The sequence below is a fragment of the Microtus oregoni genome, unplaced genomic scaffold (genome assembly GCF_018167655.1).
Source record: "Microtus oregoni isolate MIOR12 unplaced genomic scaffold, Mior012 000018F_ref0000195, whole genome shotgun sequence".
Lineage (NCBI taxonomy): Eukaryota > Metazoa > Chordata > Mammalia > Rodentia > Cricetidae > Microtus > Microtus oregoni.
In genome coordinates, this window is record NW_024543077.1 from 2,306,067 (window position 1) to 2,326,784 (window position 20,718).

Genomic DNA, 20,718 nt, shown 5'->3' on the forward strand with positions numbered 1-20,718 from the left:
CTCAAACTTGCTACGTTAGCCAGGGAGAAACCAGAACTTATGATTCTTCTGCTTTAAAGAGGTTGCCCTGCATCTTTAGGATTCGCTAGCTTTTCCTGCCTTCTGAAGCGGAGCATGATTGTCTGGGCTGAGTCAGTTTGAGGCTGTGTCTGTGGCTGGGCAAATAAGGACCGGGTTCACTTCCTGGTCGGCACTGTCACTTCTCCCTGGCCTCGAGTTCCTTGTTTTTATGTGATAGGGCTCACGGCCTCTGTTGTGCCATGGTGTCTTCCTCTTCTTCCGAGCTGCTCTAAAGCCGTCTGTCTCTACAGCTGACAGTCCTGTTTAGCCTCCCAAATGCTGGCATCACAGGTATGAGCTATTACTATACCTGGCCTATATATTTATTCTCACATATAAGGCCAATATTACAGTGAAAGAATAAAGGAATACTGGAAATGACCCTAATTTCCACCAATAAGGAAGCTGTTAAATTCACTGTGGTCCATCCATACTATAGAACAACATCCATATAGTTCTACTTACCAACAGAAACTGTATTTACAGTATAGTTAAATAGAAAAAGCAGGAAGTACAACATACTGCACAATCAAAAACTGTTTATTTAAAACTGTATCTATTTTAACTATGTACTCTGGGCACCACAGGTGCTGACCCAGGAATATCAGGAGTTTGAGACCAGTCCGATCTACACAGGTATGAGCCATGTCTCCACTTTTGAACAACAGGCACAATGTATCAGACTGCCTGGGTTGGGTATCCATTTTAAGCTGCTATTCTATGAGCTATACATTTCCCACAAAGCACTGCTTTAATGATATCCCCCACTTTTTCCCACCTTAAGTGGAGTCTTGCACACAACCCAGGCTTGCCCTGAAGTCTCTATCCTCCTGTCTCAGCCTTGGGAGTGCTGGGATGATTACAGGAGTAGGCTACTACGCCCAGCTAAGTGCTTAGCCATTCAGCTATGCTGCCTTTCTATTAGTTAATCTTAATCTATTTTTTTGGCTGTTTACTTGCTAAATTTACATTAATAAGGATACTAATTTTATTCTCATTGGAAACTCAAGCTTATAAATTTCCAAATATCTTATGTCTAAGCTATGCTGGTCAGTTTGATGCCAACTAAAATCAGACCAAATTCATTTTTCATATGGCTCATGATTCATTTCATAAGGCTCAATCAATCACAAAGAATCCAGCCAGGATCCTTCTTTATTTCCTTTCCGCTGAGATGCATTCCCTGCATAGCTCCCTCCCAGCAGATGTCATTTGTGGAGGTGCTTTGAAAAGCCAGCCCCGCAGACTAAGAAGCTAAAATGAGTCTTGTAGAACTAGGACAGAGGAAGAAGAGGAGTCACAGATGAGAAGCCTAGCAGGATGCTGGATGTACCCCTCAGCTACCAACCACGGGAAGAAAGCGAGGGCTATGTGACACCCAGTGCTGCCAGCTAGGAAGAAACCAGTGAGCGTGGGCCCTGCTCTCAGAGTTCACCCAGTAGCTCCGTGGCTGAGCGACGTGAGTACGACAATGCCAACGCTTGTCGGGCTTCTGCAATCTACAGAGGCGGGATGTGTGAATGGGCGCTGCGTCCAGAAATAAGCGATATGAGGAGAGCTACAGTTCTGCTATTCTAATTACAGACGGCGTTCCTGGTGTGGGTTTCTCGTTTCAGTTGAAAGCTGGAAAAAAAGTCCAGTGATGTAAAGTCTTATCGGTGTATCATCATTCTCCATACTTTTGGTAATTACAGCCAAAATAATACTTGAAATGTTTAGGAAATTGCTTAATAACTGATGATAGTTCTTTTAAAAGTTAACATGTGAGTGGATAAACATTCAACCAATCATTTAAAGCACAAAACATGCAATCAACCTCTCTAAGTTCAAAATAAAAATCTTAGAGAACCATATATATCTTTCTGTCAAAAAAAATCTTCATTTAAATATATATCCCCTGTATTTAAATACACATTCACGCCGGGCGATGGTGGCGCACGCCTTTAATCCCAGCACTCGGGAGGCAGAGGCAGGAGGATCTCTGTGAGTTCGAGACCAGCCTGGTCTACAGAGTTAGTTCCAGGACAGGCTCCAAAGCCACAGGGAAACCTTGTCTCGAAAAACCAATAAATAAATAAATAAATAAATAAATAAATAAACACACATTCACTATGCACGTGTACACCCGCATGGCCAGACAAAGACAAAGGGAGGAAGTGCTGGGATTAAAGACGTGGGATTCCAACTTCTGGGATCACCTTTGTGTGAGCTCTGTTTCTCTTTTAGAACCAACAGAGATCTCTGCCTCTGTCTGCTGAGTCCTGGGATTAAAGGTGTGTGCTACCACTCCCTGGCCAGTCTCTAGTGGCTTAGCTCTGCACTCTGATCTTCCAGCAAGCTTTATTTGTTAAAACACAAACAAAATATCACTACAGTTCACAGCAGCAATATTATAATAAACAAAAGGTCAAAACCATTCAAATGAGTATCAGCTCACGAACCTAAGTATGGTTCACCTCTATATGTCTTATAATAGGCAAAATGACTTGCAATAAAAAGAACATCTGATTCATGTTCCATTATGTTATGCTAAGCAAAAAGAAGCCAGTTACAAAAGACCCCCAATTTTATAATTCCATCAAGTAATGTCCAGAACAGTCAAATCCACAGAACAGAAAGCGGAAGGGGTTTAGGGAAATAGGTATAGGGTTTCTTTTAGGGGACAACAACAAGGTTCTAAATTGACTGTGTTCGAAGGAACATTATCTGCCAAATATTAAAGGATGGTGAGGCTGGGGAGAGGCTCAGTGGGTGAAGGGCTGACTGTGCAAGCAGGAGGACCTGGGTTCAGATCTCCATGTAAGAAATGCCTGTAACCTCAGTGTTTAGGGAAGGCGGAGACGGAGGATCCTTGGGGCTTGTTGACCAGCGGTCTAAAATAAGTGATGAGCTTTCCAGGATCACAGGGAGGCTCTGTCTCAAACAACAGTAAGGAGATTAGTGGAGGAAAACACGCAGCGTTGACTTTTGGCTGCCACATATGTGTGAAACGGGTTGCTACATCAACACGTATGTGTGTGTACACCAAGCTACTGGGTTTTATGCTTTCCATGGGTGAACTGTAAGGCATGTCAATTACATCTTAGTAAAGTCTTTTTAAGAATTTTAAATATGAGCTTTCACTACATTATTGCCAAATTTTTGTTGGCAGCATGGGGGAACATTTTGACTATGAAAATACTCTTAGAGGGCTGGGGACTGCAGCTCACGGTGGTGTGCTCGGTGAGCACGTGTGAGGTCCCATGTTCAATCCCCAGCACTAGTGGGGAAAAAGAAAGAGCAACCTTTGGAATGTGTATTCCTAATTCCCAGGAGACTCACAAAATTAAATGCATTTCTCCCTGTGTCGTATATATTGAACTGTATGCTGGAGAGGCGTGCACAGATTTAAGTCACCAATAGGCAGGCTGATCCTGGCCAGCCATGTACTGTGGGCACCAGTGAGTGCTAGAGAAAGACCATGATCTCACAGGACACGGCTTGTTTAAAAGGGGAGGGTACTTCCACTTTCTATAAAGTCTATAAATGAGTGGGGACAGGAAGGGACAGAGTAACAGGGACAGCCATGGAGACCCCGGGCAAGCACACGTATCGCTGTAATGAGCACCAATCCGAAGGTCTTAATTGTTGTTTTACTTAACTCTTGGCACAGAGATAATGGTCTATGCGGAATCTACAGAGTGGCCTGAATTTTAAAAAAAGAACAATCACCATCAAGCTAGAGGAAATACTTAATCTGGAACAATGTGACAGGCTTGTGATGCTACAGAAATTGCCACACGGGCAGTTCCAGATCTCTAACACAGACATGAGATGGTCATAGGGTTGAAATCACACCAAAGTCCTTACAGTCAACTGAACCTAAGTTGTCATGGCTGTTTGTAAAGTGTATCCCTTAGGTCCTCAGTCCCTCAGCTTTTGGGGAGGAAGAAGAGGGCCTGGTTTTAAAACAGCCAAAGAAATGATGTAGAGTCCACAGGTGGTTGCTGAGTTGCTGTGTGCACCGGAACTCACGTGGGTAGGTCTGGTCTCACACCAGGATTGACGTCTGGGGCCGATACACGCATCTTGTCCCATTAGGGAGTGAGCAGCTGAGGGCTTTCGCAGGAAGTCCGCATGGCTGCAGCGTCTAGAACAGCGATTCAAAGGCTTTGGTCTCCTTCACACTCTGAAAATCAGTGAGGGCCCCCAAAGACCTTTTGCGTATGTGAGCCACATCTATGCTAGCATTTGATATATTGGAAATGAGAACTATTAATTCATTAAAAAATAACAGGAGCTAGAGAGATGGCTGAGCAACTAACAACACTGCTGATCCCACAGAGGACCTGGGCTCAGTTCAGGCAGCTCACAGCTGCAGCTCCAGCTCCGGGGACCTGATACTCCTCCAGCCTCCATGTGTGCAAGGTTTACACGCACATACGCGTAAAAATAAATTTTAAAGAAACAATGAAATCTATTACTTTAAATGAAAACAACCGAAGTTTGATTTTTCTGCATTCATTTTCTTACCATGTTGCTCTGTAAGAAAATCCAGCCTTACCTACATCTACAGCTAGAAGACAGAGGCGTATCTAACAACCTTCAAGGACCTGGAGGTAATTCATGAGAAACACCGAGCCGAGCCTTGTGAAAGCGGTTCACAATCTTAGACACTGCAGTTCTTTCATTGGTCTTTCTCGCTGTTGAAGGATCCTGACCTGTGCATGACTTCATATGTAAGGGCCATTTTGAAAACTTAGCTTACAGAGCATATATGTGTCCTATATAATATCTGACAAAACAAAACAGCTGTTAGGACGGAAAGCTGCCAGTCTTGGTGGCAAACGCAGGTCTTTTGCTGCTGCTGCTGTTGAAGGCAGGGTCTTGCTATTTCGCCTCCCGTGTGCTATCATGAATGTGTGCTGCCATGCCTGGCTCTGAAATGCTAATCTTTTATTCAAAATCTTGAGTTTTATCATCAGTTCATTTCCTTTAAGGGCAGGCCCACTTCAGTCATTTTCGAGGAAATGTTTGTCAAATACCCAAAGTCTGAAGGACTGCTCTCTGATGCTAGAGGCTGCTGCGTGAGAAAGTGTCAGTTCAGTTGGTGACTCAAATGCCTCTTGTGATCCTTGGGCCACACAGAGCGAGCCATGCAGGGCCCCTTCCCATGACACAGACTATCAGGAAGGCGCGTGGGAATTTTACATATCCAGCATACTCTACTGCCTCACCATGGGCATTTTTTAAAAAACTATTTTGTTTTGGAAAGACAGCTCAGCGTTTGGGAGCACTGGTTGCTCTTGCAGAGGACCCAGGTTCGATTCCCAGCGCCCGCATGGCAGCTTATAACTATTTGTACCTCCAGTTCCAAAAACCCTGATGCCCTTTTCTGGCTTCCAGGGGGCACATGCATGGAATACAAGGAACACGTGTGTAAGTGCGCATATGAATGCGGAGACCTGCAATTGATGTTAGGTGTCAGTAGATTCCACTTGATTTCCTGAGGCGGGATCTCCTGGACAGTTTATTTAGCTAGCCAGCTTGCGCTGGGGATCTAGCCTCTGCCACCTGACTGCTGGGATTACAGGCAGTGGCCACGCCGGGCTGGCTTTTATGTGGTTTCTGAGGTCCTCACACTCGTACAGCGTGGTATGAACAGTAACACACACTATCCTTTATGCCACACTGGCCAGTGTTCTGCAGGTGAAGAAAGAGCTGGGCTTTCTCCCTGTCCCTGCCTTATGTGGAGCCGCTGTCCTCAAAGCCTCTGAGACTCGGAGAGACCAGACATTTGTTTCTGTCATCCAGAAGCATCTTTTTTCCAGCACCTTCTTTTGGATTTGTTTTTTTTTTTTGGGGGGGGGGTGTGGGTGGGGAAGGGTCTCCTGTAGCTCACCCTGGAACTCTTCTCCTGCCTCTACCTCCCCAGTGTGGAGAAGAGAATCAGAAGTTCAAGGTTATCTCCAGCAACACATGGAGTTTGAGGCCACCCTGTTTCAATGTACCCCCAACAGCAACATCCAAAAATACAGTTCCAGAAACCAGATTTTAACCTCCCCAATACAACCGAATGAAAGCGAGCACAGCCACAAGTTACTTCCTGAACCCCATAGCCCTCCCAGTTAGGAAGGGGAACTGGACGCATTTCTGCTAGCTTCTGATTCTTCCCTGTGCTCCTGTGCCTCCCATATTCAACTTCTTAACTGCTGGGCCGTCTCTCCAGCCCCTTTATCAGCTTCTAAATGTGACTTCCACTGCATGCCCCCTTCTTTTCAGTTCTGTATCTTCTTCCTGTTAACCTCACCTGGTTCCATAGATCTAAACAATGCACCCAGGTTTCTTTCCCCAGATTTCCATCATAGCACTGACTACAGCAATGGATTCCAACCCATGTATCCCTTTGTCCTCTTAATGAACCTATCCCGATTTCTAAAAAGCAACCTGGACTTAACTCCCAAAGCAGATTTGCTTCTTTCATCTCTGGACTCCTCCTTTTAAAATAAATAGCATTATTTCTCATACATAAGACCCAGACCCCATTCTTGGTAATTTCTTTCTCCCTTAATTCCCGTAGTCAGCCCATGAATTCATCCCCCACATGGTCCCTCCAGTCCTCTCTTCGTTTGTGCCTAGCCTGCTGACCAGCAGAGTATGAATGAACAAATGCCACCGTCCCTCGTTTCCATGTGAGTTCAGAACTAGGCTGAGGCTTTCCCTGTGCCCCCTAAAGGTTCCCCTGTTCTATGGTCCCTTATGTTTTATGAAGTGAGGAGTTTATTGAGAGAAGGGTAAAGAGGAGGGAAGAGAGAGAGACAGGGGAGGGGGAGCAGAGACCTGCTCGCCTCTTCAGGAGAACAGGGCTTACGATCCAGCCACATGCACCTCTTCTTTTCCCAGCCCTGGCCTTTGCCCCTGCTGTGGCTGTGGCCTTACCTTACGGAAAGGAACTTCCCGTCCCTTATTCTTTGCACAGCTGGTTTCTCAGCCGTCATCCAGGCCTTAGCGCAACAACTACTTCCTTGATAAGGCTTGCTTGGCAGCCTTGTCGAAAGCAGGTCCCTATCCAGTTATTTTCTATTATGCTACTTAATTAATCTCTAGCACGTTACTTACTACAGTCTGAAATGCTTTTATTTACCGTACGCCTTTCCCCATTCAACTAGAAGTCGAATGAAGCAAGAATCTTTGTTTCTTGGTAGTAGTGGGCGTGGAACCCAGAGCCTTGAAACTTATTAGGCATGAGCTCCATGAACTGAGCTAAACCCCCAGGCACAGACACCCCATTTTAAAATAATTAATGCTCATTATGTTAATTATACTACACTTGGGAGTGTTCTTGGATTTTTTATTTTTATTTTTTTAGATTTGTTACTAGCTCCAGCTGGCCTGGAACTTACTATGTGGTCCAAGCTGGTCTGGAGTTCACAGCGATCCTCCTGTCTCAGTCTCCCTAGCGTGAGGATTACAGGCACGGGCTGCAATGCAGGACTCGGGCCTGAGCATCTCCTGCTGCCCAACAGCGAAGGCTGTCTGCTACTGAGGGGCACTGGCTCTGGACAGACGTGAGCGGCCGCTGCTGCCACAGACATTGTGCTGGACTTACTTGCACACGTACACCTCAGACTGCGGAGGCATGCAGAGGGCAAGCGGGCTCTCTGCTCTTCCCATGGTATTTCAGGGTTCTGCTTGAAGGCCTGTGCTTTCAGAACCCGGGCTGGCCGGATCCCAAATCCTAAAGTAACAAATATTACTAAGTTCTGTCATTTCCTCCCCCAGAAAAGTGGTTTTACTACGACTTCTGGTTGTGGTGAAAGGTCCTATTGACTATTCAAACTCTCAGCCACGGTACGGATGCGGCATTAAATGACTTCACTCCTTTTCTCTGGCACTTTCACACACGCCGGCCCTGTCATCCACCTCCACTAACGTGGCCTGTAAATCACAGAGGTGGGGCTGTCTTAAGGGCAGGGCTTGTTCACATCTCTAGAGATGCGGTAGAAACGGGACTGGCAGAGAAGACAGATTCTTCTTTGACAACATGCGCTACAGTATCCAGATAATCCTTCCAAGGCTACACACACTGGATGGCTGAGACTGGCTTACGAACCACAGTTATTAATAGCTTTATTACAAATCGGAACGTGGAAAAGTGATGCCAGGAAGGTCGAAACAAAAAGAAACTTTCCCAAACTTCTTGGGGCCACAAATTTACTAAGTTTCTTTCGTGTGCTTAAAAGTGGCTTCCTGCACAATATTTCAAAGCTACAGAAATCTGTCTGGAAGAAACAAAAAGACACCAGGGAGCAAGCGACTATCTCCTAGGGCAGACAAGCTATTGCCTGCCCCTAAAGAACACAAAGCTAAACACACGATCACCACAGGTAGGCTACTTCTCACGCAGATGAGAACATTGGTTGACACACACTGTGGTCTGGGCTTGGTTAGGAAGTCAGGGGCTACTTGGGAAGTGCTCCGAAGTGCTCCCTTTGTGAGCTGAAGCAGGGCGCTGACTTGCGCGTTTCCTGCCGCCACACACAGGCAGCCTCCACTTGGCCTTCCAGCTGGGCTACTCTTAGCGTCTCTGTATACCACTTTCCATCTCTGCTGGGAACAAGACATGTCCACGCAGTCTTGAGTTTGACGCTGATGTATATTTATGAGAGATAAGCTTATTTATTTATTTATTTATTTATTTATTTATTTATTTATTTATTTGATCCCGGTGCTGCAGCAGGGCAGGCTGCACCTGGAAGCTTCCAAATCTAGTGCCTACATGCACAGGGCAAAATCCAGCAGCAGAAACACAGGGCAGGAGAGAACCTCTGAACTCAGACTAGAAATTTGTTCTTCTAAACAGCACTGCTTTTACTGCTAGACAAACCGTGTGTACGCTCTCTCCGTACGTATGCTCTCTGTACTTACGCTCTCTCCGCTCCAGCTGAGAGCCCTGGACAAGCTGGCCGATTCGCTTATTTACTAATTTACTTCGACTTCCTTGGTGTGACACTAGTGTGGTGCTTTGGGACTAGACCCGCATGTCAGTGCATGCTCTTTTCCAGGAACGACAGAACTATGACAGATGTGTGTGAGCCTTGATACTAAAGTCCCGCTTCTTTGACAGAAATACCTTTCTGCTGAAAACGGAGGGAGGAAAAGCATCAATGGTGGGAAGAAGGGCCCGAGGAAGGCGAGTCACGGGCAGAGCCTGTGTGTGTGGCCCTAGCATGAAGGTGAGGGTGAAGGTGGTGTGATCCCGAGCGTGTGGAGCCTGGGCTAGGAAGCAAGTGGTTAACGCAGTGTGGCAAACTAGAAACGGGATCCAATTTCAGACAAGGATAACGATCTTCATAAAAAGCACATTTCAAAAACCCAACATTAAACTCAAGTTGTTGTGGGGAAGGAAAACGAAGATAACACATATGGGAGAATAATTCCAGTCTGATCGGCTTTTAGACTCATATGGAGGAAAGGCCACTGAGGCTCGTAAAAGCGAAGCATCGCAAAACTTATTACTTCTGTAAAATGCAAAGGTCCGAGGGCCCAGCTGACAATGTCTTTAAGGAAGAGTGAACTGTGGCTACACCACCACATGGTGCTGCAATCCGATGGTGTCCAAAGGCAAGGAGAGCACCCAAGCAGGCCTTCCTCTGCAGCTGAAAAATTCGTGGAACGCCGACCTCTTGATGTTGAGCCAACTGCACTAAAGAAATGCTATGGATTGCTTTCAGGAAAACACAGACTCAGGCATCTGGTGCCCATCCTATGGTCTGTGGACAGACACGACGTGATGGGACGCTGAGGCAGCCACAAGAATCCAAGATGGGTTGGAAAGAACACAGGCTTGGTCTTTCCCTTCGGGCCCCGGATAATGAGGTGAGGAGACCATTACGGACTTGCCAAAAGCACTAAACTTTTACTTCATAAACAATAACACAAAACGAGTCCCCAGAAGTGGTCTAAGAGGAGAAAGCTATTAGCAATCAAGCAGCAGAGCCAAGGGATTATTCAGACCACACATTCAAGCCCAGGCCTTCCAGGAGGAACTTAGAAAAGGGCGGCTACAATCAGAGATGGATTCCAACACAGACCCACGGAGTCTCCGAACTCAGGCTAACACCACAGAATAAGACAATGGCCGACAAACAGCACTGCCCTGTAACTGTTGGCTGAGGTAGGTGATTATGGAGAGAGGGTTAACAATGGAGCCAGAGAAATGAGAGGTCACTTACCTGGGCTATGTTCTTGTTCAGAAGGTAGACGCCGTAATCAAACTGCAGCTTCTCTCCTCCCTTCGGATACAGTGGAAACCTAAGGAAGGTAAACAAAGATGAGAAATTCTCAAGAACAGGTACAATGACCTGCACACTGTTGATGGAAGCAGAAGTTTTGTAGGCGCAGCACAAACATTTTGTGATTAAACTTAACCGTGGACTTGGATGTGGTCGCTGCAATTTACTACTGTTGTAAGGGACAACAGCTGCCAATTTTACATGGAGACACTGACCACAAAACAGGGATGCGGACACCAGTGACCCACACCTCCAAGAAGCTGAGCCTCTGCTTCCTGTTAAGGGCCAGGATCGCATCAGCCCATGACACAGATCCTCCAGGTATTCTTCCTAATACCTTGGCCCTGACATTTCAACTTCTAGAACTAAATGGGAAAGGAAGATTAAGGGGAAACATCAAACTTAAGAGCAATATACAAGGTTGTTTCTCTTAAGGTGTCCAGTCAAAATTAATGCCAAGGATGAGTCCAAGTTTATCTAAAATGCATCCCTTTTGCAAGGCCAGCTATTTGGAATCAATGTGGGCGTGGCAATGTATTCATGCCATGAGCTCTCAGGGATGAATGTACATTGCGACCCGCCTCACAGAGGCAACGATGAGGGAGCTCAAGATGGGGCGGTATTTGAAGGAAAGTCTTTCTCTCATGAGGTCCCTTTCTTCCCTGTGCACATTAGGAAGAAGTCAATGCACTTACAGCTGTTTGCTCTCCCTCCCTGGCTCTCAAGACAAAGCCTAAATGTGATGATGTGAAACAGAGCTCCCCGCAGAATGATCAGGCACCAGTACTTGCTGTTTTTTCTCAACAGTAGCCATGCTATCCGATGAAAACTCAGAGTGGTTTGAATTTGTATTGCCCCGATGGCCATGGGTGTTTGGCATTGTTTTAAATGTTTATTAGCCATTTCTAAATCATTTTTGAGACTACCTGTTTATTAGCCCATTTTTCTACATGGCTGATAGGACTACAAACGCTCTAGCCACTACGGAACTATGGAGGATCTCAAGAAACTATACGTGCAACGCCATTCTGGGTACATATCTGACCACCGTTAAGCCAGCACACCACAGACATGCTCCCACATCCATGTTTACGGCAGCACCACCACGACAGCCAGTGACGCAATCAGCCGGGCGATGGTGGCGCACACCTTTACTCCCAGCACTCGGGAGGCAGAGGCAGGCAAATCTCTGTGAGTTCGAGACCAGCCTGGTCTACAGAGCTGGTTCCAGGACAGGCTCGAAAGACACAGAGAAACCCTGTCTGGAAAAAAAAAAAAAACAAACCAGATGAATGGATAAAGAAAATGCGGTGTATGCACACGATGGGACTTTCTTCAGCCACCAAGAACAACAACATTATGCTACTTTCAGGAGAATGACTAAGACAGGAAATCACTATATTAAATTAGATAATCTAGGTACAGAAAGACAAATATCACCTCTCTGTCCATCTGTCATCCATGATGAATAGCACGAAAGAAGAAAGGAGACTGAGGGGAGAAGGGAAGGGGTGGATGGCTAGAGGAAGGAGGGGGATGAAGGCAGACAAAGTTCAGGATGTATCTGAACCCCAACATGTCAGACAATGAATATATACCAATTAAGAAGAGACCAACCACAACTCAGAGCCATGAAGCCAAAGACATCTCGCTTGGTTGTGCAATTTGGAGTCCTCTCAAGAATAACAGGACCACAGTGAAACAAAGGGAGTAATTACTAACTTTCACTTTGATTGCCCCAACTGCCTAAAGAAAAAAAAGCATTTAAAAAAAAGCCTGGAGGGGATAATATTTTCACGTAAAATAAAAGAAGGAAGCGCAATGTAAAAGCTTGCTATTACATTCTCAAGAGCTATGGTTTCATAGGCTCTAAAAGGTAAATCTGGTGTTCTGTAAAATCATAGGCACTGGGGAGTGAGAAGGTCGTGAACTAAAACTGTACTAAAGGAAACCAAATGTTTTAGACACCCATCAAGAACGCGGCACTTGGCATTTAACTGAGACAGTAAAACAGAGACTAGGACGTGTGAGGATCCCCAGGAGAGAGGGATAAAAATGACAGCGAAGGCAGGATGAGCAAGGCAACACCAGTTTTGTTAGTTTCGTTTCTGCAAGGTGCCCGGGAACCCTTCACACACGGTCTAGGGTGTAAGGAAACTCCCTATTTGTAGACATAACAATGAGGTCTTTAGAGGAAACTCTCCGCTGTAGGGTTTTCTATGAGCTTCCCCACGCGGGTAGACTCTCGGAAGAGGACTCCCAACCCAAAGTTATCCATCTCTGCTGTCAAGTTATAAATCCAGAAACTCATACACATTAGAGTGAACTGAGCTCAGCGCATGCTGAGAACCAAAGCTCTGCATTAGTGAAAGCTGGGTCTCACAGCATTTGACTTTATTAAGACTGCTCTGGGACTCTGTGGAAGATCCACAGGTATGTGTGTGACACAAAAAAGCCAGAGTGACTAGAGCCAAAGGTTGGGGCAGGGTGACTTGGAGAACGGACGAGTTCATGTTTCATTCTCCTTCTACACTCTTAGCTAACTGTCACGGTCGTCTCCTGCTGCCGAGGCACATGGGTTTCTGAACCTCCTCAGCATCCTAGAAGTGTGACATCCACGGAGAACCACCAAGCCTGTCACCATCAGGGCATAAGATAGGAACCAAAGGGATTTCTACCCCAATTAAATTTGTGAGGCAGGACTGCTTAGATAGGAACTGAGCCACACAATCAGAAAAGCATCCTTAACAGCACCAAAGGACTTTTATTATGGGGATATCACAGCCAGCGTGGTGAAGCACACCTGTGAACCCAGCGTCTAAGAGGGTTGCAAGTTCAAGGTCAGCATGGACTACATAGCAAGACTTGCCTTAAAAAAACCCAACCAAACAAACAAAAAACAGAAAGGAGAGGACAACATTAAAAAACTGTACCACAAAGCAATACTTACTATTAATACATTCAATGTGAATTATTAATACCACACACAACTAAATAGCCAATATTAATTTTACAACTTATATGCACTTCCAAGTTCTATTAGGTTTGCACCTACTGCACACAGTGAAAAATCATGGGAGCAGAAAGCAATGAACACAGCATGTGTGGAATTAGTCCATCTGAGGTCATTGCCACTGCGGCCCAGCAGAGGAGGAGGAGGAGGAGGCTTCAGTACGGGAGCATAGCTTTGCAAGCCTAACTTTGTCTCCTACGTCTGGTCTCACCACTTTGAGGGATCAAATCATCCTAGCCCAGCCTTTCCACAGTCACCTCGGTTTGTAATTTTGGTTAATCCATGTCTCTTAGTTCACGGCTAGCTCTCACAGGATAGACACTGGCTCTTTGGCTGAAAAACTGACCTAAAACTTACTACGTAGCTCAGGCTGGCCTCAAACTCATGGCAATCCTCCTGATTAGCCTCCTGAGTATTAAGATTATAGGCATGAGCTTATATAAGGGGTGGACATCTTAGAGATAGGCCTGATTTTGCTCTTCTTTTGCCTTCACTAATAGACACCAAACAAATATTTTTTGAATTAAAGGAACAGATCATGTGTGAAAATGTGGGGCTCATTATACAGTCATTTCAAAATGAGGGCAAACGTGTGACAGGACTCCTCAGATGCTAATGTGACCCCAGTGGGATTAGCAGCGAGGCTAAAACCTGGGGATGGATGTGCAAGTGACAACCACTTGACTTTGCAACAGTGTCACCATTATTTCAAAGAAACCCGTGTCTTGGTCACCTATTTAGCAAGTGGAAGAGACATGACCTCATTTCTCGGTCGTCAGGGATAAATGCAGCATTCTCCCCTCTCTGTGTCCGTCAGAGGCACACCCAGGATGACTGATCAGGAGAACGCCAGCCAGCTGAGAGCAAGGCTGGATGGACCAGGGGTGTTCATCTCGGAGGACAGAGCATCAGCCCCTTCACAGACACACAGCGCCAGGTCTGCTCTGCGTGGCTTTGGCCACTGGGGAGTGGAGTGCAAGCTGATTTGATCTCACCACAGCCATACAAAAATCATAAAAACCCTGGGTACAGGTGACCAGTCATAAACGGGGAACATAGAAAGGACAGATGGTAGAACACTGGCCACCCAAAAAGTAGGTCTGGATCCCAATTCCCAGAACTTGTGAGTGTGGCCTCATTTGGGAAAGGGGTCCCCAAATATTAAAGGATCTCAGGATGAGATCACCTTTGATTATCCGGGTGGGCCTCAATCCAGCAGGCATGCTCGCACGGGTAATGGCAGAGGAGAGATCACGTGACTTTACAGCCGTAGCCAGGAAATGTCTAGAAGCTTGGAAATGGGAAAATAGGTGGGTGGCCCTACTGATATCTCAGTCTTGGACTTGGGATACATTTCTTGTCTTTTAAGCCATCACGTTTGTGGCAATTGATGAAAGCCCTAGAAACCATGAAAGGAAACACCGACTTCCACCAACGGAACAAGACAGCATTTCCCCAGCACCAAGGCTCTGAAACCTGCGAGTGTGGATCTGAATGCAGAACCAGTTCATTTCCCTTCAGAAACCCAGAACGCATTCATTTCAAAACTACAACACAGAAGGGGAACTGGGCAGGCATTGTGAGCGCTGCCTGGCAGGGACCTGAAAGGAATCTGTGTTTGGTCTGGTGTAGAGCCCTACGCCTCCTGTAGTAAGTTCATATGTACATAAAACACCACCCACAGAGCCAGGTATGAAGACATACATGTCGGTATTTTTTTTTTTTTCGAGACAGGGTTTCTCTGTGGTTTTAGAGCCTGTCCTGGAACTAGCTCTGTAGACCAGGCTGGTCTCGAACGCACAGATCTGCCTGCCTCTGCCTCCCGAGTGCTGGGACTAAAGGCGTGCGCCACCACCGCCCGGCTGGCATACATGTCTGTAACTGGAGGTTTCTGTCTTGCCCCCAGGACCAGAATAACACTCTGAGGCTTAATATTAATTACAAACTGTTTTTGTGGACTATTAGGCTCAGGCTTATTATTAACTAGCTCTTACAAATAAATTAACCCATTTCTATTACTCTGTTTTAACCACGAAGCTTGTGGCTCGTTACCTCACATCTTGCTTCTCCAGAAGCAGCTGCTTGCATCTCTCTGACTCTGCCTTCTTTCTCCCTGTCTCTCTGCTTGGATTTCCTGCCTGGCTCTATGCTGCCTGGCTATTGGCCAAATCACCTTCTTAATTAAAAAAATGGTATTAAAACATATTCACAGCATACAGAGGGGAATCCCACACATCTTTATTCCAAGTACCCAAGGGCTGAAGCAGCTTGGGTTCAAGGCAAACCTCAGCTACTTAGAGACCCTTTTTCTTAAAAACAAAACAAAAAACAAACAGAGACATAATACATGAAGACTATGTGATACCAGCATTAGGAAAATATTTTAAAAGTGATTTTTGGAAACTTTCTTGATTAAAAACATTATCATAAGCACGCATTTCTCTCAACACCAGCAATTTTTCTCTTTTGTAAACAAAGAACTCTAGATTGGGGCCAGTTTCTTGTTCTCATCCTCAGACTCACACCCAGGTTAGGTGACACAGATGGAGGCTGAGCTACCGTGGGAACTGCTTCTGCACTCTTAATGTGCTCGTTAAGATCGCATCTGTCCGCTGTGTTTGTAGAAAGCATGACAACATCTAACATATTCTGAGGACATGACTTACCTCACGTGAAACAGTCTTCTGTCTATATTAGCGTTTCATCACAGCTTTTCTCCTGGGCTTAAAGTGACATTTGATTCAAGGAAATCTGACCTTACTCGAGAATAACCTGGGTGATGGGGCCATGGTGTGCCAGGGGATTTACCCTCATTACATGGAGGCAGGAAGAACCGCCCACTGTGGGTGGCACCGTTCCCTGGCTGGGATCTTGGACTGTGTAAGTGAAGGAGTTTGAGAGACTAGACAGTCTTTTCTGTTATATCCAACTTTTAAAAACCTAATGGACTACCTCAACTCATTTTGGCAGGCCAGTGACACAGAGAGTAACTGGCATCTCAGAAAAAAAGGACAAAGAAAAGTAGGTAAAGTAAAATTGGAGTAACAGCCCAAGAATATAAAGCTATTTTTTTGAAAATTAATTTTCATTTTATTTTATGTGCATGGATGCTTTTGTCTGCTTGTATGTCTATGCTATCATGTGCAAGTCTGGTTTTCACAGAGGCCAGAAGAGGGAGTTATAGTCCTTGGAAATGGAGTTAAAGAAGGTTGTGAGCTGTCATGTGGGTGCTGGGAATTAAACCTGGGTCACCTGGAAGAGTAGTGAATGCCTTTAACCACAGAGCCATCTCTCCAGGCTCAAAGCTCACTTTTAAAAAGAGATTTTGAAAGATTTATTTTCCCAAACAAGTCTTCTTAAGCGAACTACAATAATTTTGGGTCAATTCTGGCATACTTGGGCTAGTCCCTTGCATTGATTCCTGTGGAGGACAGGTAGTGACACTGGGAAGACCCCTTGGTGGACGCTAGCAGCCCTTGGTTGGCTTTGCTGAATCCTGAGGCTATAAGGACCTTGAGCAAACAACAATAATTACTACTAATAATCAAAACATAAGACTAAGACCAATTATACCAAATACTCTAGGGGAAAGAAAGGAAAAACGCCACCTGTATACCGCTATATAGCCTTCCTCCATTATTAGAAAGAGAACTGACCTAATGTTAAAACTACATAGATCCACATTAAATTGGAGATCCATAGATCTATACATTGTAGCTAGAAGACATAGGCAAAGGAACAACTTGTCAATAACAAGGGATTGTTCACTTTCTAAGACTAAGCAGAGAGCATGAGGCCTCCCCAGCTTTGCAACATGACTGATGCCTTTCTTGCCTGTGACACTGAGCTGAGGCCCTGGAGAAAGAGGGCACAAGGGAGACAGAGTGGGAATGCCTGGCTGGAGAGGTTCTGATTTCCTATGTGTTTTTTCCTCTATCATCCCAGACACTGTCAAGTCATTCTGAACACCGATTAAAATGACCTTTAGAGGGGCCTTAAGGCCACACAAATAAAGCCATTCTTCCTGCAAGTGGGCAGATCAGAGCTGTCAGGCTTACTCATCAGCTTTAACACTGCTGACGAAAGCACAGATGGGTACGATGATCCAAGAATCAGTAGAGCCAGGAGTGCACAATCATGGAAAAGTTTTAACCTGGCCTTATAGGAGGTTTAGGGGAAAATATATTAAATGGTAACAAAAGTAACCAGAAAAATTCAAAATGCAGGGGCCTCTACTGGGAAAGTTGTGCATTATATTTCAAGAAAAATGGGAGGAAAAGTAAAGGAGAGAAACATTAAATGAAAGCAGACTTAAGATGTGGAGCAACTGAAGGCATACATTGTAACACACACTGTGATACACTGTAATAAACTGAAGGCATACATTGTAACACACACTGTGATACACTGTAATACAATAGAAGGCAGACATTGTAACACACACTGTGATACACTGTAACAGACTGAAGGCATACATTGTAACACACTGTGGAGAAAGGCCTATTATAAAGCTAGACACAAGCACACAATGTGGAACTCTAAAGATGAATTTTACAATTATAACCAAACAAACGGGAAACACTTGCACATAAAAGCTGTGTAAGGAAATGTGACCAGCAACTTGTTCACAATGTTGAAAAACAAGGACCGGCAGTAATCATTAAGGTGTGGACAAACAGGCCTATTCACACAATAAAAAGGAACGGCAGTCATCATTAAGGTGTGGACAAACAGGCCTATTCACACAATGAACTCCTACAAAAGGAAATGTGCTACCACTATACACAACAGTGTGAATGAAGCCACAAACATACCAAGTGAAAGAAGCCTTACACAAAAGGGTTCATATTGCAATCTGTGGCTGACTAATGGCTGTCTGGGGGACTGTGAAAGGCAGTGATTTACAGGAGGCAGGGGATGCTTCTGGGGAGATTTAATGTTCTGTATCTGAATAGGAATTGGATTGCACAGATATTTACATCTAAGGATCTCAGAGATGGTTCATTTAATATATGTGCATTTCACAGTATCCAAGTTATACCTCAAAAGAAAAAGAAGTAAAAGAAGTGGCCCTGTAGTAAACCACTTGCACAAGGTGGAGCAACGATGGAATGCATGGTGGCATCAGAATGAACAGACTGACAGGTAAGCAGTGGGATGGATAAGCGTGAAAGTTAATAACAGAGTAGATACAGCAAAATGTGAGCTCTAGGTGTACTGATGTCCACATAAAAAGTCTTTCAACTTTTGTGTATAATCGATCATTTTTGTAAAAAAAATTATGGGATAAAATATACATAAAGTGACGAATCTTTAGATAGAGGCAAATGACAAGAGAAAAATTTAAATATGACAGAGAATGGGTTTCCAAACTTTGAATTTTACTTCTGTCGGTAATAAACAGAATGAATTATGCCTGCTGACATTGCTTCACAGAAGGAGGAGAGCAAGCCACTGACCTCCCACCCGGACATTCTGACCATTCCCTCCAGCACCTCCCAGTCACTTGGATGCAATGCTAGAGTACACGGTGGGGGTGTCATCTACGATGGGGTGACACTTTCCTGTGGTGCAACTGCTTTGGGGTCCCCATGCTCCTGTAAGTAGCATGATCATTCTCTGTAAGTTAGTCTAATAAATGCATCATTTTGCAAAAAGAAACTGAACGTGTACTCCATTGATATACATAAGTAGTATATATTCTGTGTCATGACTCATGAGCATGGGCTATTGCACCAATATAAGATCAATACAAATCAGAAATTTATGGTAATATGAAAATGGAAATGCTTTTATAACAGGAAATATAAAGACTCCTTTGGTTTTGAACTTGGAGAAATCAACCTTACAAAAAAGGTCATGGAATGATTAGAGAAATATGAGCTAATAGTTATTTGATAACACTAATGAACTTGTTTTTTTTTTAAATCTATGATGGTGGCAAAATATTGTATTAGAAACTTATTTTTTAGACTAGAGACATGCTGAAGTATTTATGAATAAAATGTTACAATAGCCAGGGTTTATTTAAAAATAATTCACTGTGATAGAGAGAGTAAGAATACAGATAAAAAAGATTAATGATTGTACCTAATTATTACAGCTGGGCTTAAGGGTATGTTATACCATTTCCCCTACGTTTGTGTATGTGCTTAAAGTTTTCCATAGTAAAAGTTAACTCAAAAGAAAACAATAGCCCTTCAGTTCACCGTGTCATCTGTTTCTCATTTGAGTCCATTTCCTTCAGCCACAATACATGCTCTGGGAAGATAGAGATTTTTATCTGTGCTGCTTATTATATTTCTAGTATTTAGGTTGCTTTTCTAAAGTTGAGAAATTCAATAAATGCTGTTGAAAAATGAAATCATCAAAATCCACTTATACCATGATTATCACTTGTTAACTATATTTTAGTCTTTCTTCCATATTTCACAGTTAGGTTCCTGATCATGCATTGGACATCTTTATCTAAACGTCCCATAAACATGTCAGATCCTCCATGTTCCAAACTGAGCGTTAACTGATCCTAGAGGCATGAGGTAATGGCTTTTCTTCTCCATCCCTGTAGTGCCCTGTTAACAGTTACTCCCAAACCTTAGGATGAAATAAGTATTCTTGCCTCCCTTCCCATGGAGAACAGAGCTCTCTTGCAGAACCCAGTATGCACCATCTTGCTCTAACTCTTGCCAACATGAACGGAATCAGCTTTTTGATAATTCTTCTCCCCTTGTCTAGTGGGTTAACGAACCTCACTTAAAAGCTGACAAGTTAAAAACAATGCCTAGGTGTTCAAAAAGAGCAAGTTATAGAGGAAAAGGAAAGAAAATATAGAGGGGCTACTGCAGTACACCCAGAGAAAGGTTTGAGGCATCATGGCGGCTGCAGAAGGAGGGAAGTGGCTCACACCTCCTATGTTGAGGAGGAGGCCAACACGATTTGTTGATAGACTTTATTTGAGGTGTGAGAGGCAGACTTGAAGACGGGCAAACAACAGACAGGTGTCACCCCATGCGAGTTTAGAGACACTGAAGTGAAAGCTAGAGGCTTTATGGGGGTGTTGGGTAGCTCTGGGAATGAGGTAAGGACACGAGGCAGAACATAGATTAATATAAATGGGTTAATTTAAATTACAAGAGCTAGCTGAGAACAAGTCCCAGCTAAGGCCGAGTGTTCATAATTAAGCCTCCCTGTTGTTATTTGCGAGCCAGGGGTCCGGGCGTAAGTACTGCTACAAGCTCAGTTGAGCTCAATGACGGACTGTAAGCCACAAGCCAAATGCACTCTTTCTTCCCTAGATGTCCTTTGTTTTTTCCACCGCACCAGAAAACAAACTGGGCCATGTTGGGTGTCAGGTAAAATGCTGGTGGGCAG

At 44.5% G+C, this 20,718-nt stretch overlaps 1 protein-coding gene across 3 annotated transcripts in view; it reads right to left on the reverse strand.

The window, feature by feature from the left end:
- LOC121459049 (UV radiation resistance-associated protein) overlaps positions 1-20,718 on the reverse strand; it is a 215,635-nt gene that overhangs the window by 43,168 nt on the left and 151,749 nt on the right. For all 3 annotated transcript variants that reach the window (XM_041668550.1, XM_041668551.1, XM_041668552.1), the window contains one exon: positions 10,275-10,353. In XM_041668550.1, the coding sequence (XP_041524484.1) occupies positions 10,275-10,353 (79 nt within the window). The remainder of the gene's footprint in view (positions 1-10,274; positions 10,354-20,718) is intronic.